At 33.5% G+C, this 21,094-nt stretch overlaps 2 protein-coding genes across 3 annotated transcripts in view; both read right to left on the bottom strand.

Annotated features, from left to right (window-relative positions):
* Positions 1-3,165: 3,165 nt before the first annotated feature.
* On the bottom strand, positions 3,166-17,875 carry ranbp3a (RAN binding protein 3a). 2 transcript variants are annotated; one of them, XM_058791106.1, is made up of 19 exons: positions 17,580-17,875; positions 16,330-16,365; positions 16,031-16,085; positions 12,980-13,035; positions 12,866-12,902; positions 12,303-12,389; positions 12,146-12,217; positions 11,791-11,856; positions 11,528-11,620; positions 10,631-10,743; positions 9,663-9,767; positions 8,534-8,610; positions 8,355-8,430; positions 8,134-8,245; positions 7,239-7,363; positions 7,036-7,156; positions 5,713-5,855; positions 5,460-5,619; positions 3,166-4,588 (listed from the first exon to the last, which is right to left on the bottom strand). In XM_058791106.1, exons 3-19 carry the CDS (start codon positions 16,044-16,046, stop codon positions 4,539-4,541), a joined length of 1,509 nt encoding a protein of 502 aa, XP_058647089.1. In that variant the 5' UTR covers positions 16,047-16,085; positions 16,330-16,365; positions 17,580-17,875; the 3' UTR covers positions 3,166-4,538. The 2 variants fall into 2 exon arrangements, with proteins under 2 accessions (XP_058647089.1, XP_058647088.1); XM_058791105.1 differs by having other exon boundaries at positions 16,031-16,112; positions 17,580-17,870.
* A 215-nt stretch (positions 17,876-18,090) lies between these two features.
* ctns (cystinosin, lysosomal cystine transporter) overlaps positions 18,091-21,094 on the bottom strand; it is a 6,842-nt gene continuing 3,838 nt past the window's right edge. Inside the window, exons 9-10 of the mRNA XM_058791108.1 lie at positions 19,298-19,415; positions 18,091-19,204 (exon numbers count right to left, since the gene is read on the bottom strand). Coding sequence (XP_058647091.1) covers positions 19,035-19,204; positions 19,298-19,415 — 288 coding nt within the window. The 3' untranslated portion in view covers positions 18,091-19,034. The remainder of the gene's footprint in view (positions 19,205-19,297; positions 19,416-21,094) is intronic.

The raw sequence follows: 21,094 nt of genomic DNA on the forward strand, positions 1-21,094 counted from the left end.
ACCACGCAAAGACGAACGACGTAAAGTTGACTTTACCCGCGAAATCCGACCCGACATCTTCCATGTACTGTCGCTTAAATCTCCATGTATTTGAGTCATTTTATAAGGTACATTTCATGTCCACTGTTGACAATTATTATACAGTCGTCAACATTTGAAGTGGATCAAAACCTTTCATCAAAGTTGTCCTAAAACCAAAATGTGTTCTTGTCACAAAAATGTCGTCTTCGGATTTTTTTTTTTTTTTTCACATTTGAGGTTAACCTAATGAAGAAAATAACATGTTGTTGGCCAGACTAGGCCTTACACTGAAATTATGAGTCAAAAGGGAAAATTATCGATTAAGTAAGTTACCCCATGGAGCCAATTTTTGGATAACAGTTTTCATGACTCTACTGAGTGACTGTTTACTGATGTCTACTTTACAATAAACTACTACCTGAATAGCAAAAACAGTTTAGAACAGAATATTGACAATTGAGGAACAATCATACACAGCATACAGAGTGCAGACAAAGGAAGAAGAGACTTTATGAAACAACAGTCAAAGGCGGTACAGGTTTCCAAGTGTCAGAATTATGTGACTTAGAAGCAGCATTATATTTCATAATGTAGAATCAGCAGATGTGTATAAGTTGGAATAGTGAAATGGTCTGAATAATTTTAATTGCAAACATGAACACAAAGTCTTCCACTGGGTAAAAAAAAAAAAAAATGCTGGATGAATGAATGAAAATGAAAAAACAGAGGAAAAAATGAAATGACGATATTATTTGCATATTCCAGGGTTTTATAACTTGTCACATGGTCAATGGAAAACAGAATAGACCAAATATATATCCACATTTGACCACCATTACATGTTTCAACATCATGGTTAACAAAAAGACGTAATTATTCCAGTGAAATCAACAGTCCAGAAGCAGCCTAGCCCTTCTAAACGATCTCTAAACACTTCCACCAGAGCAAAATTGTATATTTAAACCACAAGACCAGTGCAGATGAGCTGGTCTGGACCAGAAATAGCACCGGTGCATTCACAGTCTATCTGAGGTCTACACAAATCAACCCAAAAAAGAAAAAAGGAGTGTGTCCTAAAGTACATCTGCTGCAACACACTGAATGTAAACATTTACAGCAATCAACTCGCACTGAGCAAACATCTGTTTTGTAAACCCTTAGCTCTGCTAGTGCTTTCATATTGATGGGAAACATCTAACTCTATGGAAACGCATTATTCTGAAGCAAAACAACTGTATGTAATGTTAAAAGGAAAGCAGGTACAACACAAATATGAACACAAAACAACGATTAAGTGCTATAGTTGGTATAAACACTAAAACCTCTGCACACAGGACAAAAAAATATTTTTTAGCTCACTAAATTTGTACCAAAGGCTAGTTTAGTATATTGACCAACATATCTACATCTCTCTCGTTTTATTTTTAATAATATTTGAATTAAAATATATCCTACTATAAAATTACTAAATGTAACCTGTTCTCGTCTGAACACATTTAAGTGAAAAACAGACCGAAGACGGTCTTTCTTTACGGTCTTTTTCACATGGTCAGTCGCTACACATCCTGCTCTTCGACTATGTTTATGTGAATGGCAGGATGGAGCAATGGATCATCTGCTTCAGACACATTGCAGCATGTGTGGACAGAAAAAGTCAATGTACCATACACTGTTTTCCATTTTCACATTTTGTGAATATGCTACACTTGAGTACCTATCACTGGCAGTGTATTGAGGATATTCAGCAGCAGAGTGGGAAAAGCCCTTCTTTAACTACATTGTGTGAGAGTCACAGGTTTCTGCTTGTTGTTTGGAAGTAATGCGTCTCATGAGTGATATCTGGCCAACACTGGCTGACAAACTGTAGAACTTAAGATCAAGCAGGTTTTGTTTCTTCAAGAAACTGTATAAAAGGGCAAATCTCAAAAAAACAAAAAATTTACGGTAGGTCACATTTCACCACAAAATCAAACGAAAAATATTATTATTTATTAAAATTATTGTAATATAATTGCATATTTTATTCAACTATATTAAATATATTATTCAATTATATTACAATAATTTGTAATTATATTACAATATAAATAATTATATTACAATAATTTGTAATGACCCACACTAGCTGACAAACTGTCTTCTATAACTTGAGATGAATCAGGTTTTGCTTCTCTTTAAACTGCATAAAACAGCAAATCTCACAAAAAAATGTCACATTTCACCCCAAAATCAAATTAATTATTGACTAATAAATCAAGTTAATTAACTATTGATCAAATAAATTATGTATTAAAATTATTGTAATATAATTGAATACATTATCGAATTGTGGCATTATTTTGATAATATTCTGATAAATTGACAATTATGACATGAAACGGATTAAAAACATCCTGTCTGGGCACAATTGCTTTTTTCAATGAAATTAACAAAAATTAAGCAGTACAACAAATACTACCATGATTTACTCAATTTATTTTACATTTCAATAATTACGATGCTTTTTTCATGCTAAAGTAGGCTGAAAATTAAGGTTGGCTGAAAATGATCCAGAAAAATAAGATCACAATGCAAAACATCTTAAAGGAATAGTTCACACACATTAAAAATAACTCCCCCTTCTTAACTTTATCTTAACTTTATTTAGAAATTTATCATTACATCACTGTCTCAGCAATGGATGCTCTGCAGTGAATGGGTGCCGTCAGAATGAGAGTCCAAACAGCTGATAAAAACATCACAATAATCCACACCACTCCAGTCCATCAGAAAAACTGCATGTCAGTAAGAAACAAATACATTATTAAGGCATTTTAACTTTAAACTGTTCCTTCTGGCCGAAATATGATTTCATAATCCATAATAAGGCTTCCTCCTGTGAAAAAAGTCCATCCCGTGTCTTCACACCAAACTACACTGACAGATTTGATTAGAACTGTTTTGGATCGTTTTTTTCCTTTAAACAGTGCTTAATCTGTGCATACTTCTCTCCTGATTCAGACGAGACAACTTTTTAACTGGAGAAAGCAATGGATATGAAATTAAAAATGTCTTGATGGATTTGCTTCAAACAAACATGCAGCTTTTCACTTTCACTTCATGTCAGCTGATGGACTGGAGTGGTGTGGATTATTGTGATGTTTTTTCAGCTGTTTGGACTCTCATTCTGACGGCACCCATTCACTGGTGAGCAAGTGATGGAATGCTACATTTCTCCAAATCTGGTCTCGTGAAGAAACAAACTCATCTACATTTCGGGTGAGGACATTTTCAGCAAAGTTTCATTTTTGGTTGAACCATACCTTTAATGATCTTATTTTAGTGTGAAATACAACCCTGACAGATTCTGTGAGATTCACCCAAACAGGTCAGTTCTACAGCTGCGCAACCACAAAACGTAAAATATGCTGTCCAAGTTTTTTTTCTTTAACAAAATTTTTGTTAAGAGAAACAGAACCTTTCACTAATCTAACGACAAAAGCTTCTCAATATAGAATTACGATAGTAACAGACAATACTTAACCCATTTTATGATAGTAATTAATGTCCTTAATGAGACATTTTGCTATAAAACTTTTGATTCTAAACTATGTACAGTACTAACTCGATTTACAGGACATATTCATAAAAATATACTGTCTGAAAATGTACTATTGCATTGAAACTGGAGAATAATTTACAGTAAGTATTTGTACAATGGTTCCTTTTGTTTGCTAGTTGAGGTCAACCTCACTGCAATGATATGTAAAAGCTGAAACATTTCACCCCAAAAATAAAAACTCTGTCATTGTTTACGCATCCAAACCCAGAATCCTCAAAAATATCTCGTTTTTCCAGCTTTGAAACTACAAAAGTGTCGCAACAGAATTTGCATTTATAGGCAAACTTTTCCTTTAAATAAAGAGACTAAACAAATTAGATATAATATGAATAATATAATAAATGAGGTCCACTTAAAGCTGCAGTGTGAAAGTTTCTGATTCTGAAATGTTTATAAAATTTATATAAGAGCGGTCACATGTTAATATTGTACTGTTCTACAGCACTATATGAGTAAATTAAACGCCGCTAACACATCCCATGACTCATCTGAAGTCATTCTGAGATCTAAAGTGAGAAAGTGACGGATGATTTTAACAACACAGCTGAAACTGAGCAGAACTGTGATGGAAGATGAGATGGGACAACAAACATCCGTGTTTGGTTTCTGTTAACTCTGTGTGCACTCTGTTTCCACTCAGGAGGGAATGGAGTAATTAAGTCTAACATTTAGAATGGAAAAATCGGTTTACTAAAACACTAAGAGCCTCTCATTTTCATCAATATGATGACATTAAGAGTGTTATGTGTCCAGTCCTGAAGATGAGCTTTTTTGCTGTTAAAATGCAATAAATAAAACCAGCTGAACACATGACTATAGTACACCTGAAGGAGCTTGGAGAAAAAACACCTGCATAGTATTTGAGCGGATCAGAGGGCTGCAGGGAGGCATTGTGGGATAAATATCAGCAGCAGGCTCAGCACTGTGTGTCACTTGTGGATGGACACACACCTGCCTCTGGATTACCTGAAAAAAATCAAATAAAAAATGGTTTAAATGAGCGAAGCACAGATAATAACAAACACAAAAAATAAATGAAGACAAAAATATGCACGCACACACACATACATATATATACACATATACACGGAGATATATATCAAAGGAGAGACTAAAAATCTAGTTTAAAACACGTGTCATGTTCTTGAATGTAATCTTTGATTCATGATGGGTTCATGTGGTTTTCAAAACTTCTGTAACATTTGCAAGTTTCCATTTAAGGACTGTAAAATTTCCATGGCTTTGATTTGGTGGATAAAAAATATATATTATTAATCATTATCAATAATTATTACTAATAAAAATAGAGAAACAATAATAAAAGATTGTCAAATTACTAGACATTTAATTATTTTAATGAGGCTTATTTTCTTAATTATGATATCAATATTTCCTGGATATTTTTGAATTTACGCAACCCAAAAACATCAAAAATCAAATTTAATTAATTAAAATATGCATATTATTTAAAAGATGTATTGAAGTCATGCAATTGTATTTTTAATGTATTGTTAAATAAATTAACAATTGTGGACAACAAATTACTGAATTAATTAAATTAATAAATAAATATCTCTCTCTTCATATATATATATATATATATATATATATATATATATATATATATATTTTTTTTTTTTTTTTTTTTTTGGGGGGTGATATGAATAAATTTGGATTTGTGAATCCTGAACATGAACCAAATCAGTTAAGAGTGGCAAAACAGTTCTTGATAATATCATGTCAACAAAAATATTTTTGATTTGCATCTGACAAGTGCAGATAACAACCATAAACTTTATGCCACAACCATAAACTTGATACCAATATGAAATATTACCTGGAGCAGGCGTGGCTGCTGTGGGGGGCGTGCGGGACTCGTCGTCGTCACTGAAGCGGATGGCCGGCTGGCCGTCAGACTCCTGCCCGCTGATGCTCCGTAGCGCCAGGATACGATGGTGCAGGGCTGCAAAGAGCTGCGCCGCGTCTTTAGAGCTGGACTGAGAGATGAGATAAGACCACATGAGACCAGCAACACAACACTGACTGACTCAAATCAGCTGTGATGAGATAATAATTCGGTGCATTCTTACAGATATGAGGAAGACTTTGACGCCCTGCTCCTCTGTGTCCATGGCTGTTATTCTGAGACTCTTCTCACTGGATTTATCCACTTGCATCTGAGGCCAAAGCTTAGTGTTGAGGATCACTCGAAGACTTCCCTGAGTCCGCATGACTGCAAGCCAAAAACAAACACCGTGATCAGCTATCACTAAACAAGAACACTTCGGAATTTTCTTTCTAAATAAATTACACCGTGTTCTTTCAAAAACGAGTGACTGAAAAAGGTGTTACGCACTTTTTTGTTAAATAAAAGTTCAATACAGGCCAATATATATAGGAAAAACCAATGAACTGACCAATATTTGTCCATTTTGAAATTGCTAGCATCAGCCACTAACTTGAGCACACAAGGCCGATAAAACAGAAGTATTAGCACCCCCTTGTGTCGGTTACAAAATCTGCAAGCAGCATCGTCTATAATGAAAATGTTTTTTTTTTTAATGAAATTTGTATAAATATTGCATAAAGCAAGCATCCAGTAAATATGAGCTGTTGTGCATAATAGTAACAGTTCATCTAATGCCAAAAATGTAGTCAACATTTACTCTCCATCAGTTCAATTCAAACTCATGTGACTTTCCTTTTTTCATGAAATTCAAAGAAATGTTTAAGCAGAAATTTTAAGCTTCTGTTTTCCATATAAACAAAAACAGAGAGTGATTTCGACACTACTGTTCTAAAGTAGTTTATTTATTAAGAAATAAATATTTTATTCAGCAAAGATTATTGGACTGATCAAAAGTCACATTATAGACCATCATGTTACAAATGATTCCTATTTCAAACAAATGCTGTTCTTTTGAACTTTCTTTTCATCATTAAATTTTAAAATATATTCAAATAGAAAACAGTTATATTAAATTGTACTATTCCACAATATTACTGGTTTTATTGAGTTTTTGATCAAATAAATGCAGCCCTGGTGAGCATAAGAGACTTCTTTCAGAAACATAAAGGTAGTGAATATTATATGACTTCAGAAGATGTGAAATATAGAAGTTATATGGAAATTTCTATGTTGATATTTTTTTGTTCCTATTTTGATCCAACATTTTGCATGTGATCTTTTTTTGTTAGTTTCACAGATAAAAATAAATAAATAAATCTCGGATTTACATTAAGATTAAATGATGACAAAACTTTCACTTTTAGGGTGAACTTTTTCTTTTAATATCAATGACTGGCCACTCAGGCACTGGCCACTTTCAAAACTCTATGGAAAATTCACAGTACAATATTGAAGTGTGAAGGTTATACGACCAAGGCCTTTGATAACCTCTGCAGTGCATTACCCAGTCTGGACTGTAAAGTGCCGTCATCATCGGATGCCATGTCATTGAGCCTGAGCACTCCACATCCTCTCTCCACCCACGACTGAGACGTCATCTCAAACACAAACAACTTACACTGCATCTGAAAACACAGAGGAAAGAGCGTCATCTTCTCGTGTTTTTGAAGCTCGCCTGTATGGATCAGATGTGTGAGCTGCTCTCACCTGCAACACGTTGCTCTCAGACTCCTCTCCTGTCCGGACCTCCACCCGCTCTAATAAACACTTCTGCGGTTTGTGTGCTTCGTGTCGCGCCGCCGACTCCTCCAGAGACTCTTTCATGTTGTCACCTACAGCACATTAAAAAAAATGTTTTTGTAAAACCACAGCATGAGCTTCAATGATTTAGTGCAGCGGATTAAGATAATACTGTGAAAATAAAAGGTAGAAAACATAACTTACATTACCTTTCAAAAACATTAATGCCTTTAATCAGCAAGGATTCATTCAATTAATAAAAAAAAGTTACAGTAATCACATTTAAAATGTTACAAAAGTTTTCGATTTCAAATAAAATGCAGTTATTTTGAACTTTCTACTCAAAGAAAAATGTACCAAGATTTCCACAAAAATATGAAGCAGCACAACTGATTTCAACATAATCAGAAATATTTCTTGAGCAGCAAATCAGCATTTATGGAATGATTTCTGAAGGATCATGTGACACTGAAGACTGGAGTAATTCAAGCTTTGCATCACAGAATTAAATTATTTTAAAATATATTCAAACAGCTCTTTTAAATTGTAATAATATTACACAATATTACTGTTTTTAGAATGTATTGAATGGAACTTCGATTAAAAATCTTCTTGACATTAGATACCTGATGTGATTGTTTTATTTATGTATGAGGACAATTGTGGACCCATGACAAATCGTAAGTCGCTTTGGATAATATATATACACATATGCTATAAAACATGTACAGTATATGTATGCATGTTTTTAGTGGCTAAGTTAAGCATACTGTGCTATATTTTTAACATCCTGCCGCTTCTTTTTTGCTTTTCAGACTCCGTGTAAGATTTTAAAAAATAAGTGTCACAAAAAAGCACATACTCTTTGGCTCCACGGTTTGATCGTGTGAGGAGGAACTCTGGCTGAACAGGCCCATCTCTGACTGAGGCTCTTTGCTGCTCCCTGGAGGTTCAGTGCTGAACTTTGGCATTGCCTACAAGCATGCAATACATAAACATGTCAGGAACTGTGATCTATGATAACTTGACCATGCCAAATCATGACAAACATATCAAGGTTTAGAAAAGAATTTACTGTGTTACCAAGACACGATCCAACATGTTCTGCCCAAAGACAAACTTCACGCTGTTGGCATTGCTGCTGTCAGGTTTTTGTGCTCTACGAGAAACAATATTGATGCCAAGAAAAGTTACAAGTTTCTGCCTGAGGAGATCTGTAAAAATGTCTTTAAAAATGAACATGAACATTTCAGCTGCAGTACCTGGAAGCGATATACTGCAAAAAGTAATTTGTTTCATCTGAATCACCACTTTTGGATGAGACACAGCTGTTGGCCACCTGCAGCAAATACAATTATACTTTCAATCAACAAGACAAAACACCAACACAGAAACGAAACAATTTGTACTAAATAAAGACAGAACTTAATAAAGAATTATTAGGAATTAGGGCTGGGTGATGCAGGTAAATTATATCTTGATCTTTTTAAAATAGTCTATATTTAAAATACAGTAATAAAATAATATCTCCTACATATTTGCACTGAAATTGTTTATTTTTGTCATTTAGTGGTTTTCATCGTTAACCAATCAAATCAACCAAACTGTTTTGTCACTTACTGTAACTTAAACATATAAAACTTTTATAATGTAAAACTAAAACCAATTAAAAACCATCAAGGCATCTTCTTCCCAACTGCTTTTTATTTAAATAACATGATGAAAAGTGATTTATTCATTATTTGTTTAATTAATCTATATGAACCGTCATAATATTATAGAGTAAGTCTTCTGCTCACAAAGGCTGCAATTATTTGACCAAAACACAGTGAAAACAGTTATATTGTGAAATATTATTAAAGATCTTAAATAACTTTTTCTAACTGAATACATTTTAAAATGCAATTTATTCCTGTAATCTAAGCTGAATTTTCAGCATTATTACTCCAATCTTCAGTGTCACAAGATCCTTCAGAAATCATTCTAATATGCTGATTTGCTGTGCTGCATAATATTCGTGTGGAAATAGTGATAGAGACGTTTTTCAAAATTCTTTGGATGATTAAATATCTTTACAGTGACTTTTGACTTCTTTAATGCATTCCCATTGAAAAAGATGATTATTTTCTCAAAAAAAAAAAAAAAATTACTGACCCCAAATTTTAACATGACATTAATGTTTTTTTAATCTAATACATATTACGTGGGGACTTTTGATAATGCAAATCATAGTAAAGACTAGGAAGCTAAATTAGTAAAAAGTGCATTAAATAATTTCTTCATTTTTATATTGCCAGCAAAAGAACTATACTGTAAATATTCAATATATAACCCAGCCCTAATAGGAATGAGACAATCACACAGAGAACATCAGACACAGATGAATCAAACCTTTGCTCTGTCCTTCATATTCTGTCCAAACACAAAACTGGTCTCAATTGGGGCACCTTCAGTTTTGTCTTCTGTTTTGTGCCCAAAAGTGCTGCTGCTCTTTACCTTAAAAGAAATAACAAAAGGTCGTTTAAGTTTAAAAGTATGACCAGGCTGCTCAAATCCTGTTCACTTTGCTATAGTTATGTGTCAGAGCTTCAACTAGAAATACGGGGTCAGCCAAGACATTCAGAACAAGATGACAAAGTATTTTCAGGAAGCCACAGCCATGTAAAATAAAACTAGACTTGTCTGGCCTTTGGACCATAGCCCATGCTGCGTTCAAACATGCTTCCATTTGTCAAATAAAAAAAAAAAAGCACAGAGTGCAAATATTACAGTGTCCCGAAAAGTATGTCGACACTTAAGCCACACTTCAAGATGAATATGAATCTCTGTGTTATATAACTAAATATCAAACAAAGTGGCATCTGATGAAAAAGTATAGCACAAATACACTTCTTAAGCAAAATAATACAAAAAGTATTCACCGATTTCCTCCCAAAGTGCACTTAAAGGGATAGATCACCCAAAAATGAAAATTCAGTCATCATTTACTCGCCCTCAATTGTTCCAAACCTGTATGAGTTTCTTTCTTCTGCTGAACACAAAAGAAAATATTTTGAAGAAAGTGGGTAACCAAACAGTTTCTGGTCCCCATTGACTTCCATAGTTTTTTTTTTTTTTTTTTTTTTATACTATTCAGTGGGGGCAGCTGTTTGGTTGCCCACATTGTTCTAAATATCTTCTTGTATGTTCAGAAGAAGAAAACAGATAAAAGATAACTCATACAGGTTTGGAACAACTTGTGGGTGAGTAAAATATGTCAATTTTCATTTTTGGGTGAATTATCCCTTTTTATTGAGACAATAATTTCAAGCAGATAACAGTGTTGTCTAGGACATGGGTTGCTGTCAGCCACGTCTTACCGATGACACGTCATTATCCTGTGTGCCAGCAGCAGACGTCTCCGAGTTACGTTCACAATCTGCTCCTCCATCTGAGAGGTTCTTCGCTCCGTTCGAACTGCTGTTGCTCGTGTCTAACAGTGAAACAACAGTCTACAGCTGTTAGTTCTAGTTCTCCTTCAGATCTATTTGAGTTGATATTCATCATGTACTCACTATGGGTGTAACGATACACGTATTCATACTAAATATTTTCAATACAGGTCTTTCAGTATTGAAAGACCATGTGTACAGAACAAATATAGCATTGTTTTAAACAATGCACATGAGGAACCTTATTTGAAACTCCTAGTTTTATATACTACTAGCACAAACTAGACATGAATGAACATATCACGTCTCATGTAATAGCTCAATCGGTGTTTCAACCACGGAAAGACATTGATCAAACAGCTTGTAAACAATATGTCACAGCATTGCCTCGGGCAAGCCATTCAGTGCCCACAGATGGTTAGTTCACTACAGAAATGAACAGAAATGTATGCACTATATTAACCTATATATTCATTATTGTTATTTTAACCTGGTAGTGATGTCTTGATTATCTTATGTATGTGTAAATAAATCTGTCATGAAAACAAGTTTTGGCTCTGGTGTTAATTGTAACCATTAATATTATAGTAATGTGCAATACAGTTTATAATATTAACTTAATCCTTTATCATTATCCTTAAGATATTTTTATTTAGCGACAGAACCACAAATTGTTCAGTAAACAACAGTGTAATAAAAAAAAAAAAAAAGAAGCAATTTTATGTTTAGTTGTTTCCCCACTTGCTGTACCGAAAACATACCAAACTGTGACTTCAAAACTGATTTATGTACCGAACCATCATCTTAGTGTACCCTAGTACTCACTGTTCTGAGGGGGGGATCGAGTCAAAGGGGGCTGCAGCACTGAAGGTCGCAGGATGCTGCGCTGGGCTTCTTTGGGTTTCGGGCTGGGGACACCTGAAACAAATCAAAAGACATCTCTTAAGCCCTCTTAGGGTTTGTGGCACAGAAAGTTCAAATGGTGAGTGTCTGTGGAATCATGTAAATAAACAATCTTACGAAGGCACCACAACTGGACATTAATCAACATACGGTTCAAAACAGCAGATGTTTGAACACTGACTCACCAGTGCTCGGCGCCTGGCCATGGATCAGAGTTGGGGGTTTCAGGCGAAACCCCACAGTTTTCTCTTCTGGGACAAAAAACAAAGGAGAAAACAATAGCAGTCAACATGAAACCAAAACTGACATTACTTACTATTTTAATGCACAATATTAGTCTTGTGCAAAGGTTTGTAATGACTTGCCCTCATTTCTGAAACAACTTTCATTTTTAATTCTGTCAAATACAGAGCACTTTTCTCAATCCAAGCCAATTCCCAGTGGATAAACTCCAGTCTTTGTTTCACTCATTTCATGTAATTTCTTACTGACTTACATAATGTGTGATTTGGTACAAATTTGAAGCACATTGAGTCTCACCAGGTTCTGAGTCCGAGTTTTCGGTTGGTGACTGGCAGAAACTGGATGGCATGAAAACATTATTCTTAGAAACTGTAAAAAGGAAAAGAAAGTGTGTCAAGAAACCTGTACTATAAAACGTACTACAAAACTTGTAATTATTTTCCAGGTGAATTACCGGAATGAGTTGGTGGAAATTGCGTAAATGGTGATGTTCTTCCTCTTTTGGCTGCAGGGCTGTAATTGCCATCTGCCGCATCCGAGTCTAGACAGAAGCATCCAGAAAAAGGGAAATTAAAAATAAAATACATTTACGTATGAAACTCACAAAATTGTCAAGCACATTTCAAAGATGTTTTTCACCCCAAATTCAAAAGGAAAACAATTAATTACATTTTTCAAAAAGAAAATGAACCATGTTTATAAGATTTCTAGGATCTGTAATAACATTTTCATGACATAAGTACTTTCCTTCTTTAAACATTAAATTGCAGTAACTGTATATGGCTTTATAGAATTTGATTCATTATTTATTTTTTCAGTTAATTTTAGCAAGTAATTACTTTTAATTAATTAAATCAAACAAATTTTAATGTGCTTAATTCTGCAATTATTAAAAAAAATAATAATTTCTTTAAGACACAAGTTTTCCTTTTTATTCTAATATGTTCCAAACATTTCTTTGTGAAATGCATCCTTTCAGTAATATTTTCTGTTGACTGCAAAAAGACTGAAGCTCACCCTCTCCATCCTCTGTGCTGGATCCCTCTGCTGACCTCTGAGGACAGAATCAGTGTTTTAAGGCCAGTATTGGACAGATGTGACCTGCAGTAAAAACTGAAGTGCTAGTCTTACCTTTTGTGCTTTATCTTTCTGAAACACAAACACTGGAGGAGCAACAGCAGGTTTCTCTGCAAGTTGAAAAACAAGATTTGGTTTTATTTGAGTGGATATGTACATGCTACAGCAGCATCTCATGTATCATTGACAGAGAGAAAATAAATCCAAGACAGCAGATAAAGTGTGAGAAATGCATCTGATTATATACATCTACAGTCATGCCCAAAAATATCAGAAAGGAGGCTGTGAAAATTAATCTGCATTGTTAATCCTTTTGATCTTTCATTTAAAAAAATTCACAAAAATCTAACCTTTCATTGGATAATAAGAATTTAAAAGGGGGTATTAAAAATGTATTTCTCAAATACATGTTGGACACAATTATTGGCACCCCTAGAAATTCTCTCTAAAATATCTCTGAAGTATATTCCCATTCATATTCACAATTTTGAGCACTCCAGCGTGATTATGAACATGAAATTATCCAGCCATGGCTTCCTGTTTCTCAGAAATATAAATAGGAGGTAAAACAAAGCCCAAATTCCCTTAATCATCCATCACAATGAGAAAAACCAAAGAATATATTTCTGATGTGCAACAAAAGATAATTGAGCTTCACAAATTAGTGAAGTGGCTTTAAGAAAAGAGCTAGAGCAGTGAAAATTCCCATTTCTTCATCAGGGCAATAATTAAGAATTTCCAATCAACATAAAATGTTAGGAAACTGCCTGGAAGAGGACGTGTGTCTATATCATCCTAATGCACGGTGAGAAGGAGAGTTTGAGTCGCTAAAGACTCTCCAAGGACCACAGCTGGAGAATTGCAGAAAATAGTTGAATCTCGGGGTCAGAAAACCTTAAAAAAAAAAAAAAAAAAAAAGAGTCAAACAGCACCTACATCAGCACATGTTGTTTGGGAGGGTTTCAAGAAAAATTCTCCTCGCTCGTCCAAAAACCAACTCCAGCATATTCAGTTATCAGACACGACTGGAACTTCAAATGGGACTGGCTTCTATGATCAGATGAAACTAAAAAATGAGCTTTTTAGCAGCAAACACTCAAGATGGGTTTGGTGAACACAGGGATAAAAAGTAGCCCATGTGTACAATGAAATATACTGCTGTATTTTTGATGTTGTGGGCCTATATTTCTGCTGGAGGTCCTGGACATCTTGTTTAGACACATGGCATCATGGATTCTATCAAATACCAACAGATAAAAAATCAATAAGTGACTGACTCTGTTAGAAATCTTATAATGGGTCATGTTTGGATCTTCCAACCGGACAATAATCCAAAGACAAACCTCAAAAACAACACAAAAATGGGTCACTGAGCATAAAACCAAGCTTCTACTGGCCATTCCAGTCCTCTGACCTGAACCCTGTAGAAAATGAGTGAAATGAAGAGAAGAAGCAGCAACATGGAGCTGTGAATCTAAAGGGTCTGGAGTGATTCTGGATGAAGGAATGGTCTCTGATCTCTTGTCAGGTGTTCTCTAACCTCATCAGGCATTATAGGAGAACATTTAGAGCTGTTAAACTGGCAAATGGAGGGTTCAAAAAGTATTTAATAAAGGGGTGCCGTTAATTGTGGCCAATGTGTATTAGAGAAAAACATTTATTTCATAATGACATTTCCCCCCCATTTTAAATTCTTATTATCCAATGAAAGGTTAGATTTTTGCGAATTTTTTAAATAAAAGATCAAAAGGATTAACAATGCAGATTAATTTTCACAGCCTTCTTTGATCATATTTACCAAGGGTGCCAATAGTTTTGGCCATGACTTTACATACAGTATATTACAATGTAAATATATATTAGAATTCACTCAAAAATTAAAAATATAAATTAAAGTAGTTTATAATAATTAAAACTGACTATTGTAACCAAAAGTGTGATTTGTATATTTATTAGGGCTGTTACTTTGACGAGTATGACTAATTAAATTGTGGAATAAACAATAATTTTATTTAATTTCATTTAAATAGACTGCTTTGAACTGTAGCCCAGTGATAGGATATTATATATCCAATTATATGGAAATAAAATACACAATATTTTAACATTTGAAGCTTTTTGTTTTACGATGTTTTGAGCTTGCACATTCTGAACAGTTGTATATTTTTCTTAGATGCTAGTTTAACCCTGTAAAGCCTGAAATATGAAATAATAGTCATAAAAAAAATCTAATTTTTGAAACAAACATTTATTGAACCTTGGACAAAATCTTTAAAAAATGTGCATGTGTTTTTGTTGAGTACCATATTTTATACATCAGGCTTTTATAGCTTATATGATAAAGCAGTATGATGCAGTAGAATATGAATACAGTACAATACAGAGGCCCTAACTGAGCAAAAATATGCAATTTGGTGAAGATGCTGATATTTATGTGGCTAAGAAGTAAGATAACATGCTTAGTTTTATGATCAAAGCTCTGAAGTTTCAAAACATATAATGCAACGAAAAATTCAGACATGAACAAATAAATATTACTCAAAAGCCTGATTGATCATACATGATATTCATATAAGCTGTTTCAGTTCAATAAATGTTCCTCTTGAAATGTTACTAACAACATTACAGTTATTCTTGTTTACTTTATAAAAATCTGTAAATATTTCACAGCGAAAAGACACGTGAACCACAAGCTGAATTATTTTTATCAGGTAAAAAGCTTTTAGTATAATTGTAAAAACATCCCCCATGTGTTTCCAATTATACTAAAAGGCTTTTTACCTGATAAAAAGCATGAAGATTGTGTAAAGTAGATTGTATACAGCAGATATTTCAGCAAAGTGTTGATCATTCACTGTACTTAATATGGAAATATGGAAACATTTCTGTCTCCATTTCCTCGTGTCTATTTTTATGTTACCACGAGGAAAGGCTAGCCTTACAGAGATGTGTGGCTGTCTATAATCTTACACCCCACACATGTACTAGTTAATGGCTCAGATGTCTAACTCAGACCATTTAATATCTACTGATGACTGTCCCAATAGTATCACTTAAGAAGTGCAGATGAAATCAACTCCTCATCTGTTTGCCAACACAACTCACCGTTCTCATCTGCCATGCTGCTGTCTGGTCCTCCGCAGGATGAAGTCAAGACCTTCTGTTTCCAACCATTAGTGAGAAAACACTAAATAAAATATTATGGCAAATGCATAAAAAAAGAACTTTGTTAAATAAAAGATGACATGACAAGAAGTAGCCAAAGCTACCCATTTACAAACGCAAAACATTGCATTAAAGGAACAGTTCTGCAATAGTTCTGAAACTGAATATTCTTATTTGCTCAACAACCTCATGTTTATAAACTTATGACTTGAATGAATCAGTTTTCAAGTTTAACTCACCGATTTAATGCTCCTGTCGTAGCAATCTACAGCTCACTGGAGGGAAAGATTTTCAGTTAATGATGACTTCTTAAAATTGTTGTTTCTCGCTCAAAGTTATATAGTATACATTTATGGTCATTTTGAGTACAATAGAAAATAGTCCATTGTGTATGCATTGTGTATGCATGTTTACAAACAACCTAAACATTAGGTGTTGTTTTTAACCAAATATCCAAAAAGGTTACATTAATATATGAGTTTGTATATTTTTATTTATTTATTTATTTATTTATATTTGGATATACAATAAATGTATTTAATTCAAATAAACAATTTACTTTTTAATGATTTTTTATAATAAAAAATATGTAATGTTATATGAATACACACATACAGACTATACATATAAAGCTTTACCTAATTTGATGTCCACAGTCAAAAATGACTGGCCTTCAAAAGGCTACAACACAACAGTTTGTCCATTTTTATTAATTAATTAATTAATTATAAAAAATAAACTTTTATAATTAAAAATTAAACTTTATATAATTAAAAGATAAATATTTTATTTAACAGAATAATAACACACATAAGCTAAAGCTTTACCTAATTTGGTGTTCCCAGTCAAAAATGACCAACCTTTTAAAACTGCTTGTAAATCTTTTATTATGCTTTATTATTACCAAATCTTGGATACAATATTTTTTCTTTCAATTAGCACAGGTTTTGTATTTCATTTCGTACGTTAACTGACTGATCGTAAGTCTCATTGATCTGAGCTCATGAGTGAACAAAAAGCATTATTTGTGAATAATTCTAGGCAAGATTGTGCACAATTCTCAATTCTGCACAAATTAAAGCTGAACGCATTAGAATACCTCTTAACTCAAACGAATGCAGCTTAAATGTTAAAAGAGATACATCCACTCTTGCCACAAATAAGCAGAAACCCACCAATATACAGACAGAAATACCTGCCTACACATTTATGAAGACAGCAGAAATAACAAATATGTCTGTAAATGATAAACACACTTCTGTGAGAGAGTAGAAATAGACACAAGTGCATGTAAACATTAGTTCTGTCTCTGACTGAGGCCGGTGCGTTCAAATGCCACGATAACATTTCATAATTAAATCAATTGAAATAAGCAAAAACTCGGTCTGTCAGCTCCAGACAGTCTCACAAATCATAACACAATGCTTTGTACTTAATAAAAAGGTACGGAAAGAGCTTTATTGGTATTTCACGCAGAAACATCTCTTACCCTCATCTGTCACCTCCGCCATCTTACTTCCGCTGTCTAACCATAATCCTTTGCGCTCTACAGTGACGCCAGAGCGTAAACGGCTGCGTTGCGTCAAAGAACGTCTTTGGTACGATTCTTTAAAGACTTTATAAATTCTAAATAAGCTTTAAAGGCTGTTTGAAAATTAGCAAAATTGGGTTTTAAGTTACTTCATTTAGTTTGATGAATATAAAATTGTCCTAATAGCGAAAACAGATCAATAATAAATATTTTGCTTTTAGAAAAGTCATATTCATTTGGAATGAAATAAAACAAATGATAAATTTAAGACTAGGATGCAGTTCATTTAAATTTTGTAATTTTTAAAGTTCAATAACATTATTTAAAAATAAATAAATAAATAAAAGAGTTGTGATATTTTACTAGAATTGTAGAATTACAATGCTATTTTATTTTCATTTTAAACAACGTGAGAAGCATAAATGCCTTAGTTTTCCACAAATACAGAGAAATAAGTAGTACCACCGGGTCAGAATGCAATGTAGTTTATCTTATGGCCACCAGAATGCAGTGTAAAACGTGAAATATGGACAAAAAAACCAAAACACACACAAACCTATATTAAGAGTTGCATTAATTTCATTACAGTACCAGCTTCAGTAATTCACCTGAGACAGCAACAATTTACTGAAATCTGAAAAATGATTATAAATACATACTAATTCATACAAAACTAGTGCATATTTGCGTCCAAAATACATGTTAAGACAGATTTGTAATTCCCTTTGATGGGTCAATCTTCAATTGGGGTGGCAAATGAGGCAGAATTTGTAAAAATGCTTGTTTTTTTTTTCTAATTAAATACATCGCTATGCATTTAAAATTAGTTTAATATGCTATATCCATTTTGATTTTTAAATCATTTCAATCAAACACTGGTGACACAGCCACTAGATCTGCAAGCTATCAACATAACACTACACCATAGACACTAATAAAGTGCGACACATTAAATTGACAGAAATTTAGCTAACTTAATAACTAATAATTAATAAGAAAGAATATACTCCCCATGCACCCCTCAGATCATCCAGCACCTGCAGTGACCTTTACACACAGGAAGTAGTCCAAATAGAATTCCTCCTTTTCTTAAAGGGGTGACATCCATTGTTGTAACACAACAGACATGAATTTGGGGGACACACATTTTTTCGTAAATGTAACAAAATGTGTATTTTTTTTTAACAATTGAATAAAATTGTACATGTCACAAAAAATGTCACTATTAACAGCGCACACCCTACAGAATACAAACATTTTATGATTTATTGGTATTTAAAGTTAATTTCAACTGTTGTAGAGGGACTACACTTGCCACCACAAATGAAGAATGACCCTGATACATGGTACACATTTTAGATAGTTATATTAAAACGATATAAAAGTCCATATGAAATCTTTATATGGCACTGGTCATGTTTTAACCCTGGTGTGTTGGTCATTCTGATCATCTAAATCACGATACATTGGCTCTCTGTTCCTATACAGACAATAATGCTGTACGATGAACACAACATCGAAGAATATGGACAACACACCCAGTCCAAACTTTGTGGGGTCTCCAAATATAAACTTCCATTTATCTGTCAAGGAAACACAAAAAGTAAAACAAATCTTGTGTGCATTCTAATGTCTTTAAAGCATTGCCGTAGAGCAAAGTGTTTGTGTGGTCTCACCGTTGTTATAGGCCTGAAGGAACATTTGAATTAAACTGAAACTGCCCCCTGTGAAGTCCAGCAACACATTCCCGATGCTCCATCCCTCTGTGCTCTGCCTGCGGTAGTTCATGTAAGCCTACAAAATAATGCAGAATTACATAACATATTTTTGGGTAATGGAACTGGACTTGATGTCGAGAACAAGTAAACAAACGCCGATCAAGTTGTAATTACTTTAAATGAAACTTAAATCAAAACATACACACAAGTGGCCATAAGTTTGGAATAATCATGATTTTTTTTGTGTTTTTGAAAGAAGCAATTTATTTGGAAAAAATGTCAATTTCAAAAACACGGTAAAAACAGTAATATGTGACCCTGGAGCACAAAACCAGTCTTAAGTCGCTGGGGTATATTTGTAGCAATAGCCAAAAATACACTGTGTGGGTCAAAATTATCCATTTTTATTTTATGCCAAAAATCATTAGGATATTAAGTAAAGATCATGTTCCATGAAGATATTAAGTGAATTTTCTACCGTAAATATATCAAAACTTAATTTTTCAGTAATATGCATAGCTAAGAACTTCGTTTAGACAAATTTAAAGGTGATTTTCTCAATATTTTGATTTTTTTGCACCCTCAGATTCCAGATTTTCAAATAGTTGTATCTCAGCCAAATATCGTCCGATCCTAACAAACCATACATCAATGGAAAACTTATTTATTCAGCTTTCAGATGATGTATAAATCTCAATTTCGAGAAATTGACACTTATGACTGGTTTTGTGGTCCAGGGTCACATATGGTGAAATATTACTACAATTCAAAATAACTGTTTTCTGACTGAATATATTTTCCATTGTAATTTATTCCTGTTATGGCAAAGCTGAATTTTCTGAATTTTCATCTTCAGCAAATCAGCATATTAGAATGATTTCTGAAGTATCGTGTGACAGAGTAATGATGCTGAAAATTCAGCTTTGCATCACAGGAATAAATTATATTTTAAAATATATTCAGATAAAAAGCAATAAAATAAATTACATTTTTGATCAAATAAATGCAGCCTTGATGAGCATAAAATACATATTTCAAAAACATTAAAAATCTTAATTATTACAAACCTTTGGGCACCAGTGTATGTTACAAACAACATCCAATGTTGTTTAATGTTTCATTATTTTTCCAATGCATCAAATTTGATCCAAATGTAACCGTTTCTAATATTTATCCCTGATACATGTTGCACAAATTATGTTACTCCAAAATTCAATCACAAATCTAAGCTTTGGGACACTTGAGTGCAGTTTTTTAGGACATAAGGAGGATTGCTTTTATTCCGATTCATTTGAAACTTTCTCAATCTACTGTTATAAACCACAAATATAAGCAAGTGTACAAAACTGTTAAAAAGAGGAAGTGTGAAATCTATGTATAGCATTCCAGTGAACTGCATCGAAGCCATTATTTTTAAAGGGATAGTTCACTCAAAAATGAAAAAGTCCGTCATTAATTACTCACCCTCATACCATTCCAAGCCATCAAGACTTTCTTTATTCCACTGAATTCAAATCTCCCATGGCTCTCAAATTTCTTTCACACATGTGAATATTCAGACATGGGGGCTAAAGACACATCAAGCCAAGTTTGATTCTCAAAACAACCTGAATATTTCTCAACTGAAAGCAAAAGATCTGAGTGCTATAATAAAATAAAATATAATAAAATGTTGTTTTCAGAGTTTGCCCCAGTTCTCAGCACTTTCCTTTGTAGGAAAACACATCTGATAAACATTTCCTTTTGGATTTCATT

This window comes from Onychostoma macrolepis, chromosome 11, assembly GCF_012432095.1.
Source record: "Onychostoma macrolepis isolate SWU-2019 chromosome 11, ASM1243209v1, whole genome shotgun sequence".
NCBI lineage: Eukaryota > Metazoa > Chordata > Actinopteri > Cypriniformes > Cyprinidae > Onychostoma > Onychostoma macrolepis.